The sequence below is a fragment of the Chelonoidis abingdonii genome, chromosome 1, assembly GCF_003597395.2.
Source record: "Chelonoidis abingdonii isolate Lonesome George chromosome 1, CheloAbing_2.0, whole genome shotgun sequence".
Classification (NCBI taxonomy): Eukaryota; Metazoa; Chordata; order Testudines; family Testudinidae; genus Chelonoidis; species Chelonoidis abingdonii.
In genome coordinates, this window is record NC_133769.1 from 293,779,602 (window position 1) to 293,803,015 (window position 23,414).

Here is a 23,414-nt window from a genome sequence, read left to right on the forward strand (position 1 = left end):
TACATTTTTATATTGGTGCAGCACATCAACAGTAACAATTGGCACCCATCCATCTGCACTGGTGTAGCTACATTGTGCAAAAAAATCTCAGTTTGTTCATCTCATTGAAAGCAACTTAGTATATTTATTTTTTAAAAAGTATAATACTAAAACTATTTAGTGGAACTTGAAACTCTGAAATACTCTGGAAAAAACTAATGAGAAAAAAAAAACAATTAATGTACATGAACTAGACTAGCAAATGCAATAGCATGGTTCCCAGAATAGTATAAAGGAACTCTCAGAACCTTTTACCAGGTAGGAAACAAACCATTCCTGTTTTAGTCCCTGAAAAATATGAAGGATTATTGGAACTAAAGACAGTGCGAAATGTTACATGACATGACTTGCATTACAAGTGATCACAAAATCATTCTCCAAAAGAAGTGTGGACTGAATACCAAACACCAGCTACTTCTACTGTCAAATCTGGTGTGTGTAGACATATAGACTGCTGCCTGACCATTTTTTGTGAGTCAAGGAATACCTTTTAATGCCCAGATACAGACAGTTCTAACAGAATGAACTTTAACTGAAAAGGGAGAAGTTTTTCTAGTTAGTTTATAAAATTCTTGGATAGATGAAACAATCCACATTTGCCAAAGATGACAGAGGCCAGCTGTCTCATTTTTCTTCTGCTTAACGCCCCCCCCCCCCGCCCCGCAAACCTTATTTCCTTAAGAAACTAGTCCTACTTAAATAATATTTTACGACTTTCCTAAGATCTAGGGAATGCACAGTAATCTTCTCTTATTCCCATTTGGAAAAAAAAAAAAAAGAGGCGGGGGAATAGCTATTTCCATTCTGTAGAGAATTCCAAGTTCACTTTAGAGGGAAAAAAAAGAGAGAGATCAAATACCTTTAATCAATTGATGAGGAATCAGAAATAAAAGCTTGATATCCACTAGCCTCTTTCGAAGCCTAAGAACTGTCAAAGAGTCTTTTTATTAAGATGACAAAATGAGTCTTCATATAACAGCTGCAATAGAGATCCATTTAAAGCTTGGAATATTAATCTTAACTTGCAGGGCGGCCTGTCAAATGGAATATAGAACACAGGAACTGCCATATCAAATTAAACCAATCTAATCCAGTTCCATTTTGTTCAGTATTCAGTCCCTGACAGAGTCCCGCACAGGAAGTTTCAGAAGGTGTAAAACAACATAATGAAAAATTATTCATTAATATACGTATAGGCTAGTTTCTCTCTAACTCCACACAATCAGTAGTTTTCGCCCCGAAGAATAAAGGTTGATATTCCTCACATTTTCATGTTGCATCTGAGGATCTTAGCGATCATGCAAATGTCTAATCCTTCTTTGAATTCAGCTATGCTCCTGCCTTAAATAAAGATTTCTAAAGTTTAATTATATGCTATAATTGTAGTTCAGATTGTTACTTTCAATATGCATTACCTTGCCCTTGTCAACATTTGGTTTCATCTGCCTTCATGTTGCCGAGTTGCTTATTTTTGCTCCATTTGTCAGAATCATCTGTAGACCTAACTATTATCAACAACTGAGGAACTATCACTGAGGTTTGTCCACTAGAACAGAGGGATGTGTGAGAACAGAGGGATGTATTTTGATGAGTGGTAGATGTGGAAGCAGAAGACTTACCTGGCAAGGGAACATACAGTGAGGAACACCAGAAAATAAACTACCAAAAAAAGGAAGGACTAGAAATATTAAATTTAAATGTGGTCAAAGTAAAGAATACTGGAGATCCTAAGGAAGGTTGAGAAGTAAACTTTTCATGCAGGAGCTCTGCTTTTGCCTACATGTTGGAAGAAAAACCATGGGGACTTACAGGCTCAGGTGTGCATACCCAGGGACAGCTCCAGGTTTTTTGCTGCCACAAGCAAAAAAAAAAACACCAAAAACAGCTGCCGCTGAAGCAAAAAAAAAAAAAAAAAAGCCGGAGTGCTACCTTTTGAAAACTGCCGCCCCAAGCATATGCTTGGAATGCTGGTGCCTAGAGCCGGCCCTGTGCGTAACAGTCCTCAACTCCAAGACTGAGAGCTCCAATACTGGTTCCATTTCACTTGAGCAAGAATGGCAACCATATGTTTTAATTACTGCACACCGGTCCTGATCTAGAAAAATCTTACACATGTTTAACTTTAAACATGTAAGTAGTCTCAATGTGTTCAACAGTACTACTAATATGCTTAAAGTTAACTAGTCTTTGCAAGATTGGGGCTATACTTCATTAAATTGAAAACTGCGAATTTTAAGTGTTCTTTTTAGTATATGAAAGGGTGAATGTGAATCAGAAAAAAACAGATTAACAATAAAAAAAAATTCAAAATATTTTTTCTGGTTACAGATTAAGACATAGAGGGCTTAAATAGTTTCTCATTTCTTTATTTTGCTACCACTCATTTACTACTGGTTTCTTGGAAACAAACACTGCCAGATGTCCGTTCCCTACCTCTCTGGTGTAGATATGAAAAGTTGTATCCTTGGCTTTAATCAGAATCTCTGTCTGCTTTCATTCACTAAGGTGTTTGGACCAATAAAAGAGAGGTAGGGGTACGCTGTTCCTCTGCATGCCCTCCCAGTTCAAACTGTGGCTGGCAGTGTAAAATGACTACAAATTTACCTTCAAAATAATTAAAACAGCTTTTAAAGTGTTAGAAGTTTCATGATTGACAGGCCTCATAACTTGACACCTAGAAATGTCAGTCAGAGTTGTTCCAAATTAAAGGGACATTTGTAAGGGTATAATATAATTCTGTTATTCAAATTAAGTGGTACAATAATCTTAAAATCAAACTATTAAACCTCACAACTAAAGCATAATCTTCCTGGGACTTGAATAAGGTGGTAATGTCACCTCTGATAATTTAAGACTAATGAAGCTCTTTCATTCTTAAAATGAGAGTCTGAAGGAGAATGTAAACATTTCTAGTCGTTACTGAATTTGAGTCCATAGGATTTCACTCTGTTTTCATTATTCACTCTCCAGATCAAGGAATATGACTTTAGCTAGTAAAGTGATTAAAATAATGTACTTTAAATATATAGGTACTGATCAATCATTAAACATTAATTTAGAGAACATTTTTAAAAAAACAGAATATAAAACTTTCCTTAAAGTTATTAGCATAATGATATTATCAGATATCACCCAGATATAACTTAGATTTGTATGTTCAAAGACTAAAGGGCCTGAACAAATATAACAAAAGTAGGGAGCTTTTACAGATTAGTAATATCTTAAAAAGTGATTTAAAAAAGCAGACCTGGGTCAGAAGTAATGAGGTACTAGTTAAAAAATTAACCATCATAGAAAATACCAAACTAGTTTTGCTAGTTAGTCATCTGCTCAGAAATTAGAGCTTTGTCTAGCCTACAATTTTGTTTAGTTTGTAAAGTACTCTCTCCTTTTGATCTCTGTTTTACAATACACTATAAATTGCTTTGAAAAGGTTTAGCAAAAATGTATTTTTGTTAATTGTAAGGTCATTTTGAGACAGCAAGCAAATACATAATAAACTTTGTTTAGAAAATTAACTATTCTGTAAAGGACTGCTCTGCAATATTTATAGTCTCGTTATATATTTTTTTTCTTTTGTGGACGTAATTTACCTCTTGTGAAATCTGCGTGACTTGTTCTTTCTGATGTTCCAGATCTTTTACAAGCAATGCGTTTTGCTTTTCTAGCTGCAGTAACCTTCTTGCCAAGTGAACACTGTGTCAAAAAATAAATAAATAAAGTTCAAGTGGAATGTTTTCCAAAACATGCAAAATGCATTCTAGAACTCATACTTGAGAACTTGCTTGCTTTAATTTTTCACTAATGCTAAAATGTTAACAGGTAAAAATACACAGTAAAATGTTATAAATAGTCAAAATTGGAAGAACAAGTCAACAGAGCCCTGCAAATTTGCGGGTATCCACAGACCATTTTTGCAGATCACAGCTCAGATGCAGATGTGTGGGCGGCAGGAGGTCTCTAGGCACAAGTGGGAGGCAGTTGGGGGTTTGGCACAGCCCTGTGTCACTGTTGTGTGGTGACCTGTGGAGCTGTTATGTACGGTCCCCCAAATCTGCAGACAATTTATACAGCTTCGGATCAGATGCAGATACAAATGGACCTATAAGTCAATCCTACAATTTTAATTGCACCAAAGTAACATCCCCACAAAAACGTAATTGTGATACCTTGTTCATTAAGGTAATTTACCTCTATCACTTGACAGTGTTATGTTAGTTCAGTGTAAGTAATTATATTGGAAAGCTCGTACCTGCTCATAAAAGAAAAAATATACTGTACAATATTACACAAAATAATTTTAAGTGATATTATAATTATGTATAACATTGGGATAGACTTCAAGATGTTAAATAATGGTTACTTATCCTACAGCATGTGTGGTTCTTCGAGATGTGATATTGTCACTTATTGCACTTCTGGTATGTATGCCTCCCCCGTGCACATGATATTGGAATCTTCTGAAAAGCAATGTCCACAGTTCGGGGCATAATAGCTGCAACCACTATCCAGTTACTTTGCTAAAAGAGAATTCATATGGCTACGGTCTCTATAGTAGCAGGGAAAGAGGGCCAGATGTAGAATACACCTGAACAATACCTCTCAAAGAACTACCATTACGGTAGACTATTCTTTCTTCAGTGATTGTCTACATGTATTCTACTTCTGGTGACTCACAAGCAGTAACTCATGTTCTAGAGATGGGTGCTCAGTGTCTACTGGAATAATGACTGCAGGACTGTACTGTTAAAGTGGGCACCGGATCTGGAGCATTCCACCAAGGTCTAGTGCTGGGTGAAGGGGTGAACTGAACTCCAGGTAACTGCTCTGTAAATATCTGAAACTGGGACACCTTATAGAAAAGCAGCAGAGGGTAAATGAACTCTAGCGGAAAGGGCCCTAATCTGCCAAGACAGGTCTAAGTGGACCATCATATAACATGTCTTAATACAGTCTGAGACCCATTTTGACAGTCTGAGTAGAGATAGCCTGATCCTTCATTCTGTTGAAAAATACTAGGAACAATCTCGAAGAGTTCCTAAATGGCTTTATTCTGTCCAGATTGTAAGAAAGAGACCTGACAACATCCAAAGGGTGGAGTTTAGTTTCATCGAGGGTAATGTGAGGCTTGGGGAAGAAGACAGGATGGGTGGATCATCTGGTTAGAATGAAAGTCAGAAACCACTCTGGGTAAAAACCTGGGCTGAGGTCTTAAAGTCACTTTGTCATTGTGGAAGGGAGCTTAAGGTGGTTCCACCACCACCTGAGGGCCTGAAATCTCACCTACTCTTCTGGGTTGATATAATAGCCCCTAGGAAAGCAGTCTTCATGAATAGATGATACAAGGAATATACTGATGTCTCATTAAGTCTGCTAAAACAATGTTGAGGTTTCAGAAGGTGGAGTCTCCCTAAACGGCCGGAAAACATGAATGAGACCTTTGAGAAACTAGCCATTGTTGGATGAGAGAAAACAGTGTGGTCTTCCACCAGAAGCTGGTGAGCAATGGTACCAGCAACAATGGTACCAGCTCAGACAGCGCATCAGGACGCTGCCTCCACGTATGGCCAAAGATGCCCCTCCTATCACTTCTCCTTTTTTTACATTGATACAAACAACTTACGTATTACATTCCAGACGTTGCTAATTACCATCCTTCTCCTTATACTTGCTACTGTGAACAAAACATCATTATTCATTATCCTGTCATCTCATCTTTATCTTACAAGGGGTCAGTGTGTTCCCGTACCATCTCTTAAGAAAGGGTTTATGTAATTACTTGAGAATTATGGGTGTTCTTGTACCATCCTCTTTGGTCAGGAATGTGTTTACTTGGTTAGCCAATAACTTAGTGCGCTATTTTACCAAGGCCAGGCCTACTCTGGTTTACAGCCTTTGGTTCACACTGTTAGTTATGCCTAGGGTTCCAACCAGGACTACAGTTTGTACTGGCTCCTTCTGGGAGATGGGGTGTGTATGGACAGGGAGGGAAAGGTCACTGTAAGTCCTTCAACATGTGAAGAGCCTCATTGAGGGCAAAGCCTTTGAAGGAGAGGTCCTCGATGCTTGTTTGAACCTCATTCAGTATTCCCAAAGACTACAGCCAGGATGCCTTGAGCATTAATCACTTAACTGGGATACCAGACCCAATTCAGGTAGTTGTATTTGGCCAGAAGCACTTGTTAGTTCACAATGCATATTTATAGACCGGCTAATGAGTTTCAACCTTCGGACAACATTTTAGGGCCTTATCCCTAGGAGTCACTTCAGTGTATCCCTGTTTGCTTGTACCTCTTGTGGACCATGGGTATGACCAGAGATCCTGGTGTCTGGAGGTTGAAGAAATATTCGAAGCCCTCAGAAGGGACATGTCTGCTTTCTTAGATGTAGGTGCCATGGGAACAGAAATCTTCCAGAAATGCCTGGCTGGTTCCAATAAGCCCTCACTTATTGGTACTGTCAGTCTACCAGAGAACAACAACTGCAGGATACTGAGTAGTTTGTCCAACTTTTCATGTGCTGTCTTGACCAGGAATTCCAATGTGTTGTCTATCCTCCTGGGAAGTTCCTAGAAGATCAAGTAGTTATCAGGTGGGGTTGGAACAACTGGGGTCACAGTCTTGGCAGGTGAAAAGGATGAGATCAACGTTGGGACACTTTGGGCTTCTATCTGCTGTAAGTTCTCCTGATCACTCTGCCCAGGGTGCAGGAGGTGCCTGCTGAGCACAGTGACCCTCTTGAAGTCTACAAGGGGAGGGTGACTTTGTTCTAGTCACCTGAGAGACAGTTGAAACCCTGTGACTAAAGTGCATCCCCTGTGGGCCCCAGAAGGCCATGACTTCATGGGATTCTAGAATGGGGCTATGGACCATGACAGGTACCATGCAGTGTACTGCTCACAACTGTCCTGTAGTTTCTCTTTTCAGATGGTGTAGGGACCAGGGACTGAGGCACATAGCTAGGTGACATATCACCCCAGTCCTTCAAGTCCAATGAGGAGAAAGAACATACTTCCTCCATGGGTGGACCAATCTGTCGAATATTCAGGACAGATGGGCAGCTCATGTGGAAGCAGTACCAGTACCACAGCAGAGACTTTTTTAGCAGAAGACAGCAAATAGAGACTCAGGCTTGTCCAGTACTGTCAACTGGTACCGTGAACGGCATAGGTACAATGAAGAGAGGCTCCACAAGTGAAGACACAGAAGAAAGGATGACTGGTATGGATGCAGTTGGTGTTAAGGTATTTGGTACAAAGGCAGTGTCTCAGTCAGACAGTGCTCTTTCAGTGCTCGATTTTTCAGCATTAATGCCAGAAAGTTCAACGAGTGTTCTTACACTGTTGGCTTCAGTGTTGTGTACTCCGATGCTCACCGCCTTGGTGTGTGCTGTTTTGGTGCTGGATGCTTTAATCCACAGCTGCTGGTACCAGGCACATTGATGGCTGGGGAGTATGTTGAAGCTGGTCAATGGCCAATCGGTGCCAAAGACTTAGCAGAATCTGATCTTGGCCTTAAACTGTGTCATAGGCTAGATCTGCTTGGGGCCAGAGAGAAGTTCTATATCTCCGCTTACCATGAAAATGTTGCTCCTTCTGTCCTCGCTCTTCAGAGGATTGAGCTGAAGAGGTGAAGGAACTTCTGGCTAACTCCATGGTGGAATGGGATTTCATCGGCATCACATGGAATCTGGAGACTGGAGTGAACCGGTGGCTTACCAGGGAGCTCTGAGAGGTGGTCTGACCTGTAGGAAGTCTTCTTGATTTCACGGGGCTCTGAAGGAGAATGAGCTTAATTTGAGACTCCCTGGACTTCTGCGTCATTTTAGAGAAGGAACAAAATACAAAGCACTTTTATAGTATAAGCATTTCCTCAGACCAAAGAGGCACTTGAAGGGTCCATAAGTGATGGGTATTGCTCCCTCGCAAGAGCAGCAGGTCTTGAAACCTGGGGATTTGGACTCTGCTATGTGCAATGTGGTCCTGGTGTTGGAGATGGCATGAGGGCTCAAAAACCCTAAAAACTTTTTTAAAAATGCCAACAGGCCAATAGGATAAAACAAACTAAAACTATAATTAAGTGAAAAGCTAAACTGCACAGTGTAAAGAGACATGGATACTGCAGGTACTCTCTCTTGCAGCCACAGGTGGTAAACTAGAGAGTGGTTGTCACCATCCTACCCTGGCTACAAGGTGCTAGCATGTCCCAATGGACAAGGCTATTCAAAAGATTCTGATCTTGCATACATGGGATACATGAGCACCAGAAGTGAGATACATGTGGACAATCACTTAAGGAATATTTACAGTTGGATTATATATTGGGAACTGTGGAGATACCCAAGTGGTACCTCCTGCTGGTTGTCTCAGGGAATTAGCATTTCCAGCCTCCGGAGTGCCTCTGCAGGCTGGTGTCCCGCTGCCACTGGTCCCTGTGTCCCTCCCAGGACCCAGCGTTGCCCCCTGGCAATACCCCCACAGTCTCAGGGCCTCCCCACCCAGGGGAACCCCCAACCCTCTGTCCCCACCTTGCCTCAGTCATGGGCTACTGACAGTCACCATCTAGCCCCTGCTCACTGAGGCAGACTGCAGTGTAAAAGCCATTCATCATAGGCAAGGGGGTTTGGACCTGTTGCCTCTGCCTACCTGTGGGCTGCCTCCTGCAACCCCACTACCTAATTGTCCTTCCACTAGGCCGCAGCCTGGGGGGTTTCCAGGACAATTTTTAAGCCCTTCCAGGACAATTTTTAACATAATTCCTGATTTAAATATTTACTCTCTTGTTTTTGATGTGTTTGCCTCATTTACTAGTTAACTACATATTGCTTTGGATCTTTTGCAACTATTTTTCTCTTCCTTCTTGACCTTGCTGTGAAGTCATAACACTGAATTTATAACCAATGAAACAGACTATGTCATCACAAACACAGGCTTAAGAGTTCAGTGCAGGTTCAAGTGGAGAGATCAACTGCAGAAATAAGCTTTTATTCAATACAAGTAGATGTGAATTACCACAATAAGCAGAAAGATCTGAGTGTTGCATTTTAAAAGTCTGTTCTAATGTGCAAGTCTCTTTTTAAAGCAAATACATCAAATGTCACAAAAGTTAAAATACTTATGCCTATTAGAACAGTGTTTTCAAAAACATGATCATACTGCATATCCAGAGTCTACAAAATAGTATGAACAGCTAATTTCAAAATAAGAGCATCATTTGTTTGTGCTCTACCCATTTCTTCAACTGAAAGTTATGTATCATACTAAAAACGTAAAACAAGAAAGTCCTATTTGCTGTTTTCAAAACAAAATTAAAAATATGAAGTAATGCTTTTATTTTAATCAAATTTAAGTCAAGAGCTTTTTACTGTGTGCTTTAGTTATACAAGTACTAGGCAAGTCCTGCACAACACTGCAGTGCAATAAAAAAGAAATTTAATCTTTTTCTGAAAATTTATACCTATATTCACTGAAAAAAATAGTACCTGTAGCTAGAACAGTGTTTTCCGAAGTGTGAGACATGCCTTGAGATAGGAACACAAAGGACTAGTTAGAGGCATGTGGAAGATGAATTAATTAGAATAGAATAAAATGGAATGACTTTAAAATTTAACAAAACATTGCAGAGAACAAAAAGTTCAAGTAAGTAATTTTTTTTCTCCAAAGGAACCACACTATGGGGTTTTAACAGTCTGCCCATGAGAGAACCTTGAACATTTTGCCAGGTAGGCCTGACGTGTGGTGGGCCTCCTGCTTTCCAGCAGGCCTCGCTGGACGCCCTCCGAGCAAGTCCCTTTCTCTTAGCCTAACCACTGCAACCATGCGGTGAGGTGGAAGGGCAAGGTTAGGGTGGAGGAGGCAACCTTGGTCCTGAGAGAGAAAGTCTGGGCGGGTTGGTAGTGGCCATGGGGGGGAGTGGGAGAGGGGGGAGAGAGGCAGCAATGGACAGGGCATTCATGAGGACACAAGCCTTGTCCATCTTGATTTTTTCCAGGATCTTGCTGATCACCGGAATTGGGAGAAAAGCACATAGCAACTGACCTGATCAGGACAGAAGGAAGGCGTCGGAAATGGCACCCTTGCCCAGGCCCCTCCTGGAACAGAACCGGAGGCACAGGCACTTCTGCCTTGTTATGAAAAGGTCCACTTGGGGAGTGCCCCACGTTCGGAAGATCATGTGATCCACCTCCGGGTGCAGTGACCACTCGTGCTGAGAGGAGAAGTCCAGGCTCAGGTGATCCGCTCGAGAGTTCCGGATGCCTGGTAAGTGGCGCGCTTCCAAGTTGATATTGTGGGTGGTGCAGAAGTCCCACAGCTGGAAGGCTTCCTGGCAGAGGGCTGAAGAGCGGGCCTCACCTTGCCTGTTAATGTAGAACAGTGAGGCCGTGTTGTCCGTGAGAACTCTGACTACCCTGCCCATAAGACATGAGCGAAAGGCCAGGCAGGCCAGACGGACCACTTGGAGTTCTTTGACGTTTATGTGCAGGTCTAGTTCCTGCGCGGACCACAGGCCTTGGGTCTATAGGTCTCCCACATGGGCTCCCCATCCCAATTCCGAAGCATCAGATACACACACTATATAGTTGGGGAGCAGGTCCTGAACGAGACCTCTTGGAGCATGTTCTCCACGGTGGACCACCAAAGGAGGGAGGCTAGTATGGACTTGGACATGGTGAGGACTTTGTCCAACCTGTCTTTGGACTGGGAGAATGTCGAGGTCAGCCAGAGCTGAAGGGGCTGCATCCTAAATCTGGCATGGTGTACCACATATGTGCATGCTGCCATGTGACCCAGGAGTTGCAGGCATGCCCTGGAAGTTGTCATGGGAAACCTCATGATCGCCCTGATGAGATCCCTCAAGGTTTCGAATCTTTGACCAGCCAGTTGTCAAGGTAAGGGAAGATCTGGACCCCCGGACGCCTGGGATAGGCTGCCACCACAGACATACATTTTGTGAAGACTCCAGATGCCGTCAAGAGGCTAAACGGGAGGACGGTGAACTGGTAGGGCGGATCCCTGGTGCAGACTAGTAAGTTGTCCCTGGGCATCCCATCAAAATTGGTACTTACCCACCTGCTTACCTTTAGAGGGGTCAGACTGAGGGGCAGGCAGAGACTGCCGCTGTGGACACTTCTTATAGTCTCTGGATTTTTTTTAAGAAGGTTCGTATTGGGAGTGAGTGGCTTGACTGGGGGTCTGCTAGGGCTTGAACTTGGTCCTGCCAGGGCCGGGACAGAGAGACCAAGAGTCTTTAAGGCTGTGCAAGAGTTCTTGAGACTGTGTAATTTCACATCTGTTTGCTCTGCAAACAGGGCCTTGCCATCGAATGGGGGGTCCTGCAGGGAGCTCTGTGCCTCACTGGACAACCCGGACAAGAGGAGCCACGACACCCTCCACATGGACACCGCAGAGGCCATAGTTCTTGCTGCCGTGTCCGCTGCATCCAAGGCTGCTTGAAGGGCTGCTCTGGCAGCAGCGGTGCCCTCCTCCATCAGGGCCTTATACTCCTTCCTATCACGCTCCTGGAGGAAGTCTGTGAACTTTGGCATTGAGCCCCACAAGTTAAAGTCGTAAATGCACAGCAGGGCTTTGTGGTTTGCCATCCTCAGCTGGAAGCCTGAAGAAGAATACAGCTTTCTACCAAACAAGTCCAGCCTCCTTGAGTCCTTATTCTTAGGGGTGGGAGCAGGTGGGCCTTGATGCTTCTTATGGTTGATCGCTTTGACCACCAAGGAGTTGGGGGCAGGGTAGGTACAGAGATATTTGTGCCCCTTGGCGGGCACAAAATACTTCTGCTCTGCCCTCTTAGATATGAGGGCAAGGAAGACGGGGTCTGCCACAGGGCATTTTTCACCACCCCTTCATGGGGAGGGAGGGCCACCCTAGCTGGCACTGTGGCTGAATGGACATCAAAGAGGGAATCTGAAGGCTCCTCCACCTCTTAAGCCTGTTAATTGAGGCTTGAGGCCACCCTTTTCAGGAGCTCTTGGTGGGCTTTTGTGTCTTCCAGGAGGAGGAGGCGCTGTGATGGCCTCATCAGTGGAGGATGAGGATGGAGGCGTGGTGCTCTGCAGTTCCCAGCACTTGGTCCCCTTCTGAGTGCGGGGCTGGGAAGAGCACTCTGCTGACCCCTTCCTGGGGGGTTGAGAGAGGGAGGCCAACGGTCTGTCCGAGGCCCCAGCTACCGAGCAGGCCACCACCAGGAGCTGCATCGGGGCCCATAGGTTCCATTGGTACCAGGGCCCTGGCCAGGGAACCTGAGGCCACTGCACATGCTGTGGCACCGTCAGGGCGAGCTGCCCTGCCGGACTTGTCTGGTCCGCTGACTGCTGGCTCCAAGGGGAGGCTGGGCTGGTATCTGAACAACTGCTATCCCAGGATGGGGAAAAGTAGCATCATTGTCAGTGGTACCGGGCTCGAGACCTTGAGTCCTGTGTAAAGGAGCGGGAGTACCGTCTATAACTGCTGCTCTGTGAATGGCTCCGTTGGGTGGATCCGCAATGGCTGGTTGCCAGCGATCTATGCCTGGTGCCATGCTGGGGACCTCGACCTGGGCAAAGAGCATGAGTGGCTTTGACATCAATATCGTAAGTGGCTATGGTGGCTTCTCGGAGTTGGCAACCTCCAGTGCCGTTCGTCCCAGTCCCAGCAGGGCATGCTCTGACCTCGAGGCCTGCGCTCCCTCAATGTGGAGTGGTGCCTCAATTCCCTGCTGCTCGGCACCCAGCCAGCCAGCCAATCAGATGGGGGTCGACGGGGACCAGTGCGAGCTGTGAGCGGGGTGGTCACTCTGCGGTAAGCGGCGTCGGGAACCTTCCTCCGACCATGAATGGTACCCCCTGGGTGGCGACTGTGGCGGTCCAAGCACTGGCTTGCCTCTGGATCGGGGAGCTGTTGGGGTCAGTGCAGCCAGTACCAGGAGAAACATTACGTCTCAAGCCACCTGCAGGGCCTCCGGCATGGAGGGCACCAATATGTGGCCACTGGCATCCAGGGAGGTCGGCTCAGAGTGGGCTGGGCTACTCTGCTCTTCTTGAGTCGGAAGCCACAGGCCGAGGGGGATCGACAGCTGCTCAGCGCGGGTCTAGTCTCGCCCCAGCATTGCCCAGGTGCCTTGACAGAGAAGATCACTTCTTCATCTTCTTAGAGTATCCCGTGGATGTGGAGCGGTGCTGGCTGGTGGAAGGCACTGCTGGGTCGCCGCGCACCGATCCTACAGTGCTTAGTGCCAACTTGGAGTGGCGTAGCAGTGTTGGGGGTCACAGCTGACTCCATCAATATGATTTGAGCTGTATATTGCGTTCCTCTTTAGTCTGGGGCTTAAATGATCTGCAAATTTTGCAGCGGTCGCTGATGTGGGTCTCCCCAAGACAGCGTAAGCAGCTAGTGTGCGGGTCACTTATGGGTACAGACATTTTACAAGTGTTGTACAACTTAAAGCCCAGGGCGCGGGCCATGCCCTGACCTGGGCATGATTCTTCTACTCTATCGATATAATTTTTTTTTTTTTAAACTACAGGTACTAACTATCTATGACTAAACAACAGTCCAAACAGGGAAAGCTACAGCAGAGAGCTGGAGCACAGCAGTTCCAAACCACCTTCACTGGCGGCAAGAAGGAATGCACAGCGCCCCTTATACTATGCCATGGAGGCGCCATTCTAGGGGTCGCTAGGGGCACTCCCCTATAGGTACTGCTAAGGGAAAAAACTTCCGGCACCGTTGCACATGGTGAGCATACACACCTACTGTGGAACGTACTTGAGCAGTGTTTCTCAAACTGGGGTTGCCGCTTGTGTAGGGAAAGCCCCTGGTGGGCCGGGCTGGTTTGTTTATCTGCCCCATCTGCAGGTTTGGCCAATCGCGGCTCCCACTGGCCATGGTTCGCTGCTCCAGGCCAATGGGGGCTGCTGGAAGTGGCGGCCAGTAAGTCCCTTGGCCCCGACGCAAACAAACTGGCCCAGCCCGCCAGGGGCTTTCCCTACACAAGCGGCGATCCCAGTGTGAGAAACACTGCACTTGAGCAATCGCTCAAAGAAAAACTACAAGCTTTCACCCTCAGAAGTTGGCTCAAGTAAGGATACTTGCCTAACACAGTATTAAAATTAATTATTTAAACACCTAAATGAAATAAAAAACTTATGACTCTAGCAGAAACATCAATTTGCCCACATTGTATACATATAGGTACATGTTTAACATGCTAACGTTCAGAAAATACTATGGGCCTGATTCATCACTGTTTTTTTTCATTTTTTACACAGATGTTACTTCACAGATTTCAGTGAAGTTAAACCAGAGTAAACTGGAGAGAGAGACAGGTGAATCAGGCCTTGTATACACACAATTCAGATGAGATAATGATGCTCTGAAACTTTGGACTTTTCCCCTTTCCTGCCAGCTGTGCTTCCGAGTTCACTATTTGTACGTTAAATTAGCTTAAAATTTATTTTAACTAGTTAGATTTTACAGTGATTTGAGTTTTGCATACTCAAGGCATCCAGATACCTATCTTTCTGGAAGAGAAAAGAAAAAACATGAAACTTTAATAACCCAGAAAAATATCCATGCACCCATTTATACACACAAAGCAAAAAACCACTGTTTTAAAGATTATTTCTGCATATTGGATAGTTATGTAATTACTCTGCATCATTCAAATTGGCTGGCTTCCAAAATTGATGATATACCGAATCTATTTGTATTTAGTTTAGAAGTAAACCAGGGAGACATAATTTTCACCTTTGTTTTAACCGCCTTTTGGCTGTTGTAGGAACATTAGCACCATATCCATAGGAAAAGAGAATCCTTTCTGCTTCCTCTTCATTTTCCACTGCAAAAAACCAAAAAGATGTATCCAATATTTTAAAAATACTGATCCTCAAAAGAACATAATTATAGTAAAAGAGATAAAAAAAGTTATTTACCTATTCTGCAACTGCTGTTCTTTGAGATATGGGTGCAGATGTGTATTACACTCAGGCGTGCATGCGCCCAGTGTGAAAAAGATGGAGAATGTTGCCTAGCAGTACCCAGTGGGTTACGCATGTGCCCTCTGGCCTCAAATTCCTTCCTAGGGCTATCTAAGAGTGTCACTGCCCTGGCCCCCGAGTTCCTCTGCACTAGAATCTTGAGTGGAGACTCTAATACAGAGGGGACAGAGGGTGGAATCCATGTCTGCACCTACATCTCAAAAGAACAACAGTTACAGAACAGGTCAGTAACCATTTTTTCTTCTTTGAGTGGTTAGACATGTATTCCACTCAGGTAACTCACAAGCCATAACAGAAGGAGGTGGGACTCAGAGTACTTAAACAGCGACTGCAGAACTGCCTTTCCAAAATTTGCATCTGAGCTAGACACGGCACCTAATAGGGTAGTGTCTGGCAAAAGTCATGCATGAAAGACCAGATAATGGCCCTGCAAATGTTCAATACTGACACTTCACTGAGAAAAGTGACCAAAGCTGCCTGGGTCCTCATCGAGTGAGCACCAGTCTCTGGGGAAGTGTGGCCTAAGCTACCCTATATGCCATTGCAATGTAGGAAGTAATCCATTTGGACATCATCTGTGCAGAAACTGACTGGTCCTTATTTGATCCACATAGGAGACAAAAAGCCAAGGTGATGCACAAAATGGTTCAGTCCTTTCTAGATAGGATACCAAGGATCATCTCACATTTAATGAATGAAGGGGTTGCTCATCTGCATTTGAGTGAGGCTCAGGAAAAAAATACAGGTAAATATATTGTTTGGTTAATGTGAAACTGATTTAGACAACCATTTAAGGTATGGCCTTCAGGTCACCTTGTCTTTGAAAAACTGACTATATGGAGGCCCCATCATTAGGGCATTCAGTTTACTTACTCTCCTTGTGGATACTGTGGCCATCGTGAAGGCTGTTTTTTGGCAAAGGAGGGACAGAGAATGAGTTGCTAGGGGCTAAAAAGAAGGTCCCATAAGGACAGCCAGCACAGTATTAAGGTCGCACAAAGTAACTGCTAGTTTTACAGATGTAAAGAGGACAGATAATGCCTTTAAGAAATCTTACTACTATGGAGTTAGAGAAATCTGACTTTCCTTGGACTGGAGAATGGAATGACGAGATCGTCCCCAAGTGGACTCTCAATGAGCTGAGAGAGAGACCTGAAGATTACTAATATGTATCCAAAATGTCCTGAATGCAGGCCAGCACAGTTGAATCCCACCAGCCAGTGACCAAACCAAAAAATGTTTCAACTTGGTCAAATAGGCAGACATAGTAGAGGATTTTCTATTATTAAGGAGGACTTCTTGAACTGCTTCTGAACATCATCTTTCCTCTTCATCTAATTGCGCAGCATCTACACTGTGAGATGAAGACTGCTGTCATAAACAGATGGTTAAGGGTTAACGTCTCTTTTACCTGTAAAGGGTTAAGAAGCTGAGTGAACCTGGCTGACACCTGACCAGAGGACCAATAGGGGGACAAGATACTTTCAAATCTTGGTGGAGGGAAGTCTTTGTTTGTGCTTTTTGTGTTGTTCGTTGTTCGCTCTTGGGGCTAAGAGGGACCAGATGTACACCCACGCTTTCCCAATCTTTCTGAATCAGTCTTTCATGTTTCAAAATTGTAAGTAATAGCCAGGCAAGGCGGATTAGTCTTATGTTTGTTTTCTTAACTTGTAAATGTGTCTTTTTGCTGGAAGGATTTTTACCTCTGTTTGCTATAACTTTGAATCTAAGGCTGGGTGGGGGGTCCCTCTAGTCTATATGAATCTGAGTACCCTGTAAAGCATTTTCCATCCTGACTTTACAGAGATATTTTTTACCTTTTCTTTCTTTAATTGAAAGCTTTCTTTTTAAGAACCTGATTGATTTTTCCTTGTTTTAAAATCCAAGGGATTGAGTCTGAACTCACCAGGGATTGGTGGGGGGAAAGGAAGGGGGATGGTTAATTCCTCTTTGTTATAAGATCCAAGGAGTTTGGATCTGTGTAAGCCTCTCAAGGCAACCCATGGAGGGGAGAATCTGGCGGGGGGGGGGGAGGAAGGGGATGGTTAATTTCTCCTTGTTTTAAGACCCAAGGAGTTTGGGACTTGGGTTCCCTAGGGAAGGTTTTGAGGGAACAGAAAGTGTGCCAGACACTACATTCTGGCTGGTGGCAGCATACCAGAATTAAGCTAGTAATTAAGCTTAAAAGTGTCCATGCAGGTCCCCACTTCTTGAACTCTAAAGTTCAAAGTGGGGAAAAAACCTTGACAACTGCTCACTGCTGGATGCCAACTCTGACTGTGGTGTTATGTAAGTAGCTTGGGAAGGTGGGTCTCAGAGGTTGAACAGATATACTGGAAAGATCAGAGAACCAACATTGTCTTAGCCAGGCTGGCATAATGATGATCAGTCTGGCAAGATCCATCTTCAATTTGTGAACAACACCAGGGATGAGTGGGATCCGGGGAAAGGCATACATGAGCACTGATCCCCAATTCAAATGTCAGTTAAAGAGACTCGCTCAAGAGCAAAACTGACAATATTTTTTTTTTGTCATTTATTACAAACAGTTTGATAGTTGGAATGCCCCCATTCTCTGGAGATGGACCTCAGAACACTGTTCTTCACAGACCACTCGTGATTCTGGGAGAAATTCCTGCTGAGGTTATCAGCCAACTAATTTGGAGCACCTAGGAAGTGTGCGGCTATATGAATGAGGGGATCCTCAGAAGAGCTAAAACTTTACTGCTTCCTGACAGAGCTGGTTGGGGCAGACTTTACCCTGCTTGTACACATAATACATTGCAGTAGTATTGTCAGTAAGTATGTGAATCTCTGTGCCCTTGATCTGACCCAAAAGTCTCAGCATACATTGCAAATCACTCAAAGCTCCACGATGTTGATGTGAAAGGAGGGTTCCCATTCTGTTCACAAATCTGAATTTTCAATGTACTTAGATGAGTTCCTCTCCCTGCCCCATAACCGCCCTAATGTGGAGCCATGGGTAACTATAGTCCTGGTTGGTGGAGGACAGGAATAGGAGACACCTTCACATATATTGTTCTGATCTGCCCACGATGCTAGGGACTCCAGAATCGCTGGTGGCACTTGGACAACCCATCCAATGAGAGAGAGACCAATTTAAACAAAGTTTGAAGAGGATGAAGGTGCAACCTCAAATGCATGTGGCCTATATCAAAAAGTGAGTCCACAACAAAGAGAAAGAGTAAATCTGCTGCTGTTTGATAAACTTGTGGGATTGATATGATCATGCTGAGGCTGATGTTGCTGGTCCTAGACTCAATGGCCGCCCAACATACAGTACCAGAGTTGATTGTATAGTGCTTGAATGATCTTGCTTCTCTACAGGAGAGCATGTAGATGGCCCAGCTCTATTCTGAGCACTCCAGGAACCCCAGTGCCACCCAGCACACCTTTTAGAAGAAGAAGAAGAAGAATCTCCTTGAGCCAAGGGCACTACTACTAACATAGACAAAATATCAGGAGAAAACTAGCTGAGAGAACAACAAAAGTGTAAGTTAAGGTACCACATGGAACGATTCGAGTCAAGCCGTGGGCACTGAGAAGGAACTGAAGGGATCAGGGCAGCGCGACGCTTAAATAGTCGTAATATGCTTTAATAGCCTTAAAAGAGAGGCTACAAGGGCCAGAGGGCATGCAGTGCTCCTACAGGTATTTCTAGGTAATGTTCTCCAACTTCAGTGCACTAGTCACACACAAGTCTGCAACCAAAGAAGAACTGATTAAATCTTTAAGCAATTATGTTTATAATCTCCCTCTCTCTCTCTCTCTCACACACACACACACACACACTCTTCACTTTTTAAATTTGAAGTAAATGTAGTGCTTATGAAACAAAGAGGAAATGAAAAACAATTGGTGTCCTTGAGGGCTGAAGTCAACACTTTAGCCACAAATGCACTCATAATGCTAACTTCCTTCACACACTACTGGGCCAACATGCCTTAACTTTTTCTGAAGGGTGCAGTCTCCATGCAAATATGATTCTTTGACTCTCCCCTGAAACTGCCAACAAGTATACCAATTAAGACTTTGATGATAGTGCTTTTGAAGATATAGTTTGTCACAGATTACATATTTTGAAAATGGATATTTTGGGGTAAGAAATATTTTAGCTACAAAACTCATTTTCTCTCTTTCTCAGCTTTGAAAATAAAACAAACATGCCCTACTAATTATAAAATTCACAGAGAGAGAAAGACTTATTCAGTCCATCCTCCTATAAGTGCATGATTATTCTCTGAAATATATTTTTACTAATGCATTGTCCAATCTAGTTTCAGAAGTCTCAAAGTATTATCTTTTGGGTTATTTTATATTGTGTAGTTCATTAATTTAAATGATTTCACATAAAAATAGTTAATTATTCCTCTTTCACCATCTCATTTGTGACATAAAATAGCAAATAAATAATTTTAGCTCCAAGAGTGAGCGTTTCTTATTTCTCTGGCAGAATACCATTGCTGCAACATGCAATAGCATAATTACACACTCTAAGTAAAACTATGTGCACAGAATGTACAGGACAAAATATTGGCAACAGCATCTCAGATCTGAATGCAGGAAAAAAAAAGATCTAATCTATTATCTCAAGGCTCAGCTATTATTGACAAACTAAGAACATATAAAGCTTTCCCTTAAACATATGATATAAATTATACCTACACCGATACTTTTATTAGTAAACTAAATTATAACAGAAACAAGTCCAATATTACATTGAATTTAAACTTTTTAAAAGCAAAGAAAATAAAGCTAAAGCAATCTATTTAGAGTTAGATAACTCAGCAATCTGAAAACATATTTCTAAGGATTTAAAACCAAATGAAAATTGCTTTAAAAAGCTGGATTTTTTATAACCCAAGGGTACAAGATTTACACATCTACAAAAATTAAAATCGGGTTAACATAGGGCATACTCCCTGACACACTACAAATATAAATTTTTCTAGAGCAGGTTACTCCTTTCAATAGCATTGTGACAAATACAATCAACATGGGACAGGGGTTACATCTAAATATGGGAGTAACTATATTTTGCAGATACAGACTAACACGGCTGCTACTCTGAAATATATCCACAGCTGTTATGTACTAGGAAATCCCACCGCTACTAACATATACCTACTGTGTAAGCAGCAAGACTGTTGTTATCCCAGCCAGCTTCTGTCTCACCCGGCTCTTCCATATTGTTTGTATTTGATACAATGCTATTAAAAGGGGTAACTTGGGGAAAACATCATAACTTAGATAAATCTCCAGGGCTGTCTAATTATACTAGGGACCTCTCCAACTCCCAGATACCACGGGATCAGGAGGATGCAAAGATGGCTTAAAGCCACCTTAAACCCTCTCCTTCCACTGGACTGCAAGTTCTGTGCTGGGCCTCTTAGCCTATGTCTACACAGCCAATTCGGGCTTGCAGGGCTGTTTCATTTCTGTGTAGACTTCAGACTCGGTGGGGAGCCCAAGCACTGGGACCCTCCCACCCCACAGGGTCCTATAGCCCAAGCTCTAGCCTGAAAGTCTATGCAGCAATAAAACAGCCCAGCAGCCCGAACCCTGCAAGCCCGAGTCAGCTAGCACAGGCCAGCCGAGGGTGTCTAGTTATTGTGTAAACATACCCTTAGAGGATCAGCACAGAAGCTCACCGTATTTGTTCAGATATGTAGGCACAGGCTATCTAAATGTAGGGCCTGGCAGGCAAAGACACGAAGTTTGAACTTGATGCAGGCAATGAGCCAAGACCAATGCTCATTGAGCTAAAACATCCTTGTTTTACTGTTATCTTATCCCCATCCTCCATCCCCCATACTGTTTTTGCCCCTGTAGTGATCAATTGTATTGGACACAGTAAGCTCACCGGGGTAGGGACAGTCTTTTAAGTTAATGTTTGTACTATGCTTAGCACAAAATGGCCCCATAATAAGAATGACATTCACAATACTGATATCTCATCCACTCAAAAGTCCACTCTCCCTTAAACATCCAAACAATCTAAAAGCAAAAATATCCCAGTATAGTCTTAACCCCCAAAAAGAAGATGACCCAGAGATTCCAAATGATTTCACTACTGCTATTTATGTGGAAGGCACTCAGTTATTACGACAAATAGTAACAATGCCTAAAACAGATAGATCTCTGACTAGGCCATTACAGACTATTGTCGTATTAATAAGTGAAACATAATGAGGAGTCAGTGAAGTGATAGTAATAATCACATTTCAATAGTCTCTTGCACATGCACATGCTCTGCAGAGAAAAAATGTCAACATTACTTGATACAAGCCATTTCACTTGCGTAAATATATCATTTCTTACAAGGACAAAGATAGCATACAAGAGTAAAGGCCTTATCAATCAACCCCCCCTTCTCATCACCCCCCAAAAAGTATAGCTTTTCAAGGTAAAGAGATTCAGAGTGGCCCCAGAATTCAAAGGATGAAATCTTGGCCCCACTGAAGTTAATGGTAAAATCCCATTTCAATGGAGCCAGGATTTAATTCTACATTTTTTGTTTCACATTGCTCTGGGAAGCAGATTACAAGATTTCTATGGCACACAAATGAATGATCCAAATATAAATGTTCAGAACTTTAAAAATAATGAACATATTGGGTTGTTTTTGCTTCTTTGGTTATTTGAATTAAAATGCCAAGATTTCAGTTGTAATACACAGGCAACGTTTGTCCTTCCTCCTCCTCACATGTTTTTAAACAATAGCAGGCTCAATTTTGTCCCCTTTAATTTTCCCCAAAAGATCACCATTTTCTTGAGACCAAGCATGGAGGATTTCAGCCATAGAGAGATCTATTTAAAAAACTTACAATCAACTGGAGGAGGCTGGGTTAAAATGAATACAACTATAATTATAGCTTCCACTACCTCAGAAGCTATAACAGTAAACAATACCAATGATTAATTTCAAAAGAATGCAGTGTCCTCATTTTCATTATCATTAGATTCACTCAAATCTTTTTTTAAAAAAAAATAAGAAAACAATGGTAGATATTAAGTAACAGTAAAAATAGGCATGGTAAAATAATAATTTGTATAACAATTCTTTCCTTTTTAAAAACTGAACAACAGTTCAATAGTAAACCAATTTTTTCAAAAAGTCTTGTATTGCAAGCATACAATTTTAAGGTTTAATTATAACTCATTACAATATTTATCAAGTAGCTAATGCTTTCAATTCCAGCAACAGATCTTTTACCTGCTAAACACCGGACGAAATAAGAAAGTTTGCAGGCATAAGGAAGAAACCATTCTAAACTATTCTCTTTGGGAAAATTCTTTATTACCCTAATGAGGATGGAAGTCCAAACAATTCTAAATGTATCTGATGTTGACACATAAATATCCCTCTGGAAGAACAACACATGCATTTCCAACAGCATGTGTTTATATTACTGTCAGTAGCATATATCAAATATACATTAATAAAAGTTATATTGGGTCAAAATTAGACAGCCATTCCAGCTTCCAGGTACAGCTACTTGTAAAGTTTCATACAATATCCACATCTTAGTCGCTGAAAGCACCTCAGCCCAATCCAAGGCATCTTTATAACCTCACACTCTTTTGTGAGCTGTTATTTACACATAAAATGTAACATCCTTTTGCAAAATTCCTTTGTTATACTTAAGTGACTATATCATCGGTCTATCTCATTTTAATGACATGTAGTCCCTAAATGGAACCTCAAATAGAATCCGTGTTCTGGATTTTTCTGGGTGAAAGGAAGGCAGGTAGAAGGTGGGAGATGGATCAGAATCCTTCAATATGCCTTTCAACCTTAGGGCCTGATCCTTCAACAAGTGCATTTCAGGGCGCCACATGGACTCCATGGTATACTTAAAACACAGTGAGTTTCAGGTGGAAACAGGAACTAAGATCGTGATCCTGCAACTGAAAGGGGCCTGTTTTCTGGATCCAGTCTGGATATGAACCAAGATAGATGAAATCGCATGAAAAGAAATGACTTCACAAAGATTTCATCAGGTAAAATGGGAGATCTTGTTATTTTTGCCACTTTGGGCAAACATCTTTCAAAAATAGTCTATAAGATTTCTACACTGTCAAACCTGAACTCTAGTCATGGTTTTATCTTGAACTAAAATTTTGAATCCTCATCAGTACCTAATACATATCTGGCACTAGCTTTCCTGGACCATACCTAATTAATATTAATCATTCATTGAATTAAAACCAAATTATATTTATGTATTGTATTGGAGAACCAAAGATTGGGCTTTATCATGTTAGATCGGGGTGGGCAAACCTTTTGGCCTGAGGGCCACGTCAGGTTACGCAACTGTATGGAGGGCCGGGTACGGAAGGCTGTGCCTCCCCAAACAGCCTAG

The 23,414-nt window shown here is 42.7% G+C and overlaps 1 protein-coding gene across 3 annotated transcripts in view; it reads right to left on the reverse strand.

Annotated features, from left to right (window-relative positions):
• PIBF1 (progesterone immunomodulatory binding factor 1) overlaps positions 1–23,414 on the reverse strand; it is a 198,878-nt gene that overhangs the window by 57,381 nt on the left and 118,083 nt on the right. For all 3 annotated transcript variants that reach the window (XM_075061550.1, XM_075061551.1, XM_075061552.1), the window contains 2 exons: positions 14,777–14,867; positions 3,633–3,735 (listed from right to left, as the gene is read on the reverse strand). In XM_075061550.1, the coding sequence (XP_074917651.1) occupies positions 3,633–3,735; positions 14,777–14,867 (194 nt within the window). The remainder of the gene's footprint in view (positions 1–3,632; positions 3,736–14,776; positions 14,868–23,414) is intronic.